Source organism: Solanum dulcamara, chromosome 5, assembly GCF_947179165.1.
Source record: "Solanum dulcamara chromosome 5, daSolDulc1.2, whole genome shotgun sequence".
In the NCBI taxonomy this organism is placed as follows: Eukaryota; Viridiplantae; Streptophyta; class Magnoliopsida; order Solanales; family Solanaceae; genus Solanum; species Solanum dulcamara.
Genome location: NC_077241.1, coordinates 17,205,717 through 17,212,652, shown reverse-complemented (window position 1 = coordinate 17,212,652; position 6,936 = coordinate 17,205,717). Strand labels below are relative to the sequence as shown.

General features: G+C 36.9%; 1 protein-coding gene across 3 annotated transcripts; it reads right to left on the bottom strand.

The window, feature by feature from the left end:
* Positions 1 to 2,609: 2,609 nt before the first annotated feature.
* Positions 2,610 to 4,791, bottom strand: LOC129889069 (uncharacterized). Of its 3 annotated transcripts, none has more exons than XM_055964187.1 (2): positions 3,046 to 4,791; positions 2,610 to 2,951 (listed from the first exon to the last, which is right to left on the bottom strand). In XM_055964187.1, exon 1 carries the CDS (start codon positions 4,321 to 4,323, stop codon positions 3,064 to 3,066), a length of 1,260 nt encoding a protein of 419 aa, XP_055820162.1. In that variant the 5' UTR covers positions 4,324 to 4,791; the 3' UTR covers positions 2,610 to 2,951; positions 3,046 to 3,063. The 3 variants fall into 3 exon arrangements, with proteins under 3 accessions (XP_055820162.1, XP_055820160.1, XP_055820161.1); XM_055964185.1 differs by having other exon boundaries at positions 2,610 to 4,378; positions 4,477 to 4,791; XM_055964186.1 differs by having other exon boundaries at positions 2,610 to 4,378; positions 4,485 to 4,791.
* Between the last annotated feature and the right edge of the window lie 2,145 nt (positions 4,792 to 6,936).

The window sequence follows — 6,936 nt, the reverse complement described above, 5'->3', positions numbered from 1 at the left end:
TTTATTTCGGGGATTTGGGAGCTTGTGAGAATGATTTTATTTTCAAAGTGATCATCCATACCATGTGGTCTTGATAATTACTACTTCTTATTGATTATGAGCATATTGGCCTTAGTCTAAGTTTAGGCTAGTGTTTCCATAGACTTGAGTTAGTTGGAGCCGTTAGGCCTTGCTTTCACTCCGACCTCGATTTGGAAGGCTTAGCTCCATGTAGATTGGAATAACATACTTGGGTCTAGTAGTTTGAGCCTTAGATTAGGCGTTTCCACAACTTGACAACCTTCTAACCTTTTTTTCCTTTTCTTTCGGCTCATTTATGGATGATTTGAGGTTTTGGGCCTCGTTTGATGATTTGGAATTAGGTTGGGTCAAGTTTGAAGTGTTGCATTGACTAACTATTGATGGGCGGTGTTCCACGATGACTTATGACCATAGCTTTGTTATGCCCCGTACTTTCGCACCTTGGGACACTGTCTTAAGTCTCTTGAAAAGTGCCGTGTGATCTAGATTATCCACTACGTATCAAATAACTCTAAGGAAAGGAGAATGAGATACCCCATAATAGAGAAGATTGGAAATAGGGTTATAAGAATCCGGAAGGAGTTGGAGGCCAAGTAATGGGTCGTAGGACTCGACTTTCTTGCGTAAGCTACCTACTTGGACGTCTTACATAACTAAGCTACTTGAGCACACGTCGATTTTAAGTAGCAAAGAATACATAGGCTCTTGGAGTGAGACGAGATTACGAACCCATGGAAGAGAAATAAGGAGATGATGCGCCTACTCAAAGCAAGTAGGTGATGCACCTACTTGGAAAAGAAGGTGATGCACCTACTTAGGGTCAAGTAGGTAATGCATCAGCTTGGGTGGACCCCACGCTGCCATATGGTAGCCAAGGATTGGAGGCACGATTGAGGTGGAGATAATTTATATCTTATAGATAATAGAAGCCTCAAACAGCCATAAGAGGAATTGAGAGGCTTCGCGATCTTGCTCTTGGTATTTTGTGATGCAAAGACAGAACAACTCCAGAACTTGAAGAATATACTGTTGTAGTTCCAGGAAGCCTCTGGTTTGACGATTAATTGGAAGAAGAGTGAAATCATCCTGGTAGGTGGAGTGGATGAAACAACAGTATATTCTTTAAGTTTCTTTATAAAAGTCAATCACTAGATCAAAACTACCACTATATCCTGTATAAAAAGGTAAGGGGTTTCGGTATAAGAGACTTTAAAGGTATTCTACGTGGCTCTACTAGGAAAATAGCTATGGATGTTTGAGATACAAGACAAAGCATTCATTGAAGAAAATACGGAACAGACATAGAGGGATGGAGGTCAAATCAGATACAAATGATGCACTGCGCCCCCACTATGCAAGAGTATTATTAAAGCATGGATGATTTTTACAAAAAATGTCAAGTATAAGCCAGGAGATGGTATGAGACTCCACTTTAGAAACAAATATGATGTGCGAACATTCCATTATGTGAAGTCTATCAACTCGTTTACAATGTATCAAGGCAACAGACAGCTGCAGTAAATCAACTTGGCAATCAAAAGGGACGAAGGATATTATGGGATATAAAACTTTGGAAGAAACTTTTAAGATTAGGAAATGAGGATTTCAATAGTCCTCTTATTTCCTTTACAGGCAAAGGATTACTTTTACGGGCAGAGTTAGGTGGATATGTGAGAAGCAAGACAATGATATTTTCAGTTGAGGAGAAAAAGGAAATTCATCATTCGACTGTATAAATCCTGACAATACCAAGAAGTATCTTAATTTGTATTGTCCGTGCTGGTGTTTCATGTGTAAGAAAGGGGTGAGGATGTCAACCACTTGTACTTCATTGTCCTATTGTGCACAAATTTTTGTGCATGATCAGGAATATATTTGGAGTTCAATGGGTAATGTCAGGGATGATAAAGGAATCTGTACTATGAAGGAAATTTAAAAGAAAAAACTGAAGGAGAGAATAGTGACAATATGAAGGGTAAGGAACTGTAGGGTTCTTGATGGAGGAGAAAACTCTCATGAACATATTGGGTAACTTTTTTGTTTCTATTATATTTTCAGCGTGCACATTTGAGATGCCAATCAGTACCAATAATTGGATGCTTTTTGTAGAGAACCATATCTTATTGTAAGTTCTTTTACACGGTATACATCTTGGGTGCAGAGTTCTTCGGTCATGTCAATAAAATCATTTACTTTCTCCCAAAGTTGTAAAAAAATCATAAAGATATCCTAGAAATTCTCCCTTGGCAACTTTCACTTATTCGAATAACTCCATTTAGCACAACAAGTGCGTGTGTCATCCCTAAGTCTAGAGAGTTTTGTAAATTTCGGCCGCTTCATAATGACTTAAGATTGCCACTAGATGAGGAACTACCTCAATACTTCTTCATCCTTGTGATTTCTACGAGAAACCTGATTTTTTAGTCTCCCAGTAGAATAAATTGAGAGAAGGGTACCAAAAATCAGGGTCTACTTCATATCGAGAAGCATCTATAGATTACAAGATAATTAAGACTAGACTACAGGAATATAGAAATACTAAGTTTGATTTTTATTAAAGAAATCGATAAGAATAGAAAGACTAATAATGAGCTGAAGTACTACTTTAGACTTCATGAAACTGGAAAGAAATGTTTGATACAAGAGATCGATTTTACTCTTAAGTAAACCTGGGATAACATTTACGTAATTGAAAACTGTCATTATACCACCAGACACTGCCATGAAATGTATAAAAAAGCAATGGGAATAACATTGCTTCCCAAGAAAAGTACCTACTATCTGCTGTACAGCCAAGATGCCACAATCTCAGCAGCTAAATTTTTTTCAAAAAGCTTATTATCAGAAATTTCCTCCACCACAGTAAATCTATTAGCTAGATTATCACTTCCAACAAGGGGAACACCACTTTCTTGACCACATTTGAGAACCTAAATCATTTAGTTAGAGTAGCAACTTCTCACAGTTGATGAACATGATAACATGAAAAATACTTGTTTAGGTAAGGTAACAGAGAAACTATACCTCAATCATACAAAGGCATCAGTTAAATCTTCTTCTTCTTGTTTCATGAAGAAGTTCGCTATCTAAATCTGAAAGCCTCGAGAAACTACTTCTCCTCCTGGAAGACGATGGAGATCGACTGACAGGCAGGTTTCCACTATCAGTTGTCAGGTTTTCCAACTGAAGTGCAGCATCAGAAACTTCATTTGATTGAGAAGAGGAAGGAAAAGATGCAACAGAACTTGTCTCTGCAATTGAATCCAGAGTCTGATGCTCTGATCGTATGATAGCAGCATCTCTTCTGGGAGAATTACCTTCATCAGCTGCAACATGACCAATCGATGAAACTTGCGAATTGCTTCTTTCGTGAATGCGGTCTGTAAGTGACGCTTCAAGGTCCTCAATCATCCGCTGTGCATTTTCTAATTCCGATGAAAGAGAAGCCGCACTCTCTGATAATACCCTTGAAAACACTCGGGAGCGTAATCGCCTGATGCCAGTGGCCTCAGTATTTTGCAACTCATGAGAGCCGCTCACAGAACTTGAACTAACGCCACCAGTCTCCAGTTGGTGTGGGTGATCGCCCAATCCAATACTAGTCCTAATTCGCCTAAGTGCTTCTGCAACTGGGATATGAGACAAACCCCGAGTCACACGCTGCTGTCTAACACTCTCGACTCTATTTGCTTTTGGCCTTGGTGGTAATTCCGAACCACAGTGCACTTCTTTGGAGCAGTAACTGTTTGAATTGCCATAAATTGGAGTAATATTTGCATCTGTCACCTCTCCCTTGCAATCAGGACACTCTTTTGTAGTTGAATCAACATAAGGCAACTGATAAAAGCATGACCAACAATATAAATGGCCACAACAAGTCAAAATAGGTTCTTTTGCAATATCAAAACATATATTACAGTCAAAGAAACTTCCACCATTCTTATCAACTTTCTTAACAACTAAATCCATCTCCAATGCCTTTGCTACTAAATGGGATCTATCTCTTTTGCATCCTTTTCCGTTCCCTACAAAATTGTGATGTTGAACCTCATTACCCACCACATCACCCGTATCAGCAGAATTACGAGTCTCATCATCAGCAGAATTATGAGCCTGACGCCACCTATGGCGATGCAAGGATCTAGCTGCAACAGCCTCAAGCTGAAGAATTCTTTGCTCTATCCTACTATGAGCAGTTTCGAAATCATTCAACAAAGACCCTAATCCTAAAGCTGACGACTCCATAGGTTCCTGGTTCAAATCAAGATCCATTACTATACCATTCATCAAATTATCTTCCATCAAGGAAACCCTTTTCGAAACAACTACTATACACTGAAATAGAGGCCTTTCAAGTCTGTTTCAGAAATGGGAAAATAAGGGTAAAGAGTGGTAAATCACAAACATATCCAATTCGATCTAAAGAAAAGAGACGAAAAAAACAACAACTAAAACCTGCATACATGAGATGATCGAGGTATCTAAATCAATAAATTGGACACTGATTTAGCATGAGTTCTTCTGCTTCTACAATCGACTTCCAAAGTTTTCAGAGAGAGAAAATTCCCTGCTTAAGGAGTGTTCTCAACAGAGAACAAAGAAAGTTTGGGCAGCACGGCGGGGGTTAAGACAAGAAGAAAGTGATGATAGATGTCTGATGGTTTGGCGCAACTTCTGGACAAGTAAATTTGCGTCTTCTTGGAGTAGAGGAGTGAAAAAGAGAGAACAAAAAAGAGAGGAGCAGAGGATAAGCGGTCAAAAGGTTAAGTTTTTTTTTTTGTTTTTGGGATTAAAATGGCCAACCTTATTTTTTTATTAAAAAAAAAAACAATGGTTCAAAACACAACATAAAAGCTGGCCCAAACCGGCCAGGTCCAAAAATGCAAAACAACCAAACAAAATAGCTAGCTAAAAAAAAGGAAAATAGAAAAAACAAATGTTCTTGCTCGAACCTTGGTGGTCCATAACTATTACAAAAAAGGCTTTGGCGAGGGATAATTTGATCGTTAAAAGTTCAAATTCGATCGCTAAAAGCTAAGACGGTCGAAAAAAATTCAATCGTCTCCAGTCATTAAAAATTCTGACGTTAAAAGTTAACGATCAGATTTCAATTCAATCGCTAAAAGAACATTTAGAAACAACATAAATTTCGATCGTTATATGTCCTATTTAGCAACCGAATTTTTCCAACACAAATTTATCATCCCATCGTTAAAAATCTTTAACGACAACAACTAATTCAATCATATAATTATTTTTAACAACTGAAATTTCTTTCATTAATTGTATGTTAGTTAAAACACCAACACTTTTATCGACCAATTTTCTCGCGCTAATAGTCATTTCAATATTTGATAAGCCAATTGTCACGACACAAGACTACACCCTAATCGTAACATGATGTTTAGGGTCACAAGTGACTTCAAGTTAATCCATGGTCTGGCATGACACTATGAATTACATAAGAAATATCTGAAGATACTTGAATGCGGAAGCTAAACTGAAATAAATGATGAGTCTGAATAATTAAAACTGAATACTTAAAAGTGAGTTCATCTGGTGACACAACATAAAGTTGAAATAACTACTTGATTATCTATCAGAAAGCCTCTACTAAAATGAGTTGCTAGGACAAGCACCCAGTTAATTCTAACTGTATGATAAATGAAACATTAAATACCTGAAAGAAATATAGAGGTTGTCCTCGAAAAATGAGGAATCACCAATACTATTACTCAGTTGATCGAAAGACGTACTAACCACGGGCTGGATGTTGAACGTTCGAACCTATATTAGAAAATAATATAGAGAAAAGAGAATGTGGTCAATACTTTGAATTACTGAGTATGTGAGACATGCATCACAAGTATACTAAGTCGAACATGCTAAATCTGAAAGACTGATTTGATGTACATGAACTTATGTAATGACCAAGTTAAAATGGCATGCAACTAATAAGTAGTATAACTAAAATAACTAAATACATGGTCATGCAGTATTTAAAGGACTGGATTGTAGGATATACGCGACATATAACCATGTGATCTAGACATGGAGTTTGATGCATAATCTCCATCAAAAAAGGCTCAATATACCTTTCCAGGGTATAAAGGCTAATCTGATCTGACGTGATACCACTAAGTTGATACTATGTGCCTACAAGGGCTACAAAGACCTACATTAGCACGTAGTTTTTGGACTTAGGGGTTGCTTTCAAAGATCTCAGCAGATGTTCATCGTGAGCCTTTATCCCTAAAATCTTCTTTGTGCAAAGTAACTTTCCTAACTGAATTTATGGTCATAATCTGGTAGTACAAATCATATTTGTAATAATGAATAACTCATGAATATTGAATGCATGATAATGAAATGGTAGACACTTTATCTGAAAGCATCTCATGAATAAATTCTAAAAATATTAAAGATGAACCGATCATGAATACTCTTATATGCTGAATGAAACATGAATATTCAAGACACATTGTGTTCTAAGGATTCATAAAATATTTAGTTTAACAAATATGACAAAAATCATGAGAAACCATATACTTATAGACCGGTAACGAAAGGAAATTGAATTACTTTGAAATTTATGCCATTCATAGAAACTCTAAAATTTTATGTAATTTAGCATCTGAAAATATAGGGTTTTCTTGGGACTCAATTCATGAAAGGATGCACATTGATGAAATTTCACATACCTGAAGTGGAAGCCCTAGCTTGATTTCTTGAACTAAGGCTTGAAATTATGGAACCCTAGTTCTTGATTGGGAGGAACCTTGAGTGTAAGGAATTTTATTTTCAGTGTTAAAGAGTAAATGGGGAGGTTTAACAAACTAATTTCCCCTTAATCCCACTTAGAGAGGCTAAAATGATATAGTTTAGGGGTTAAAGAGTGGGAAAAGACCAAAATGA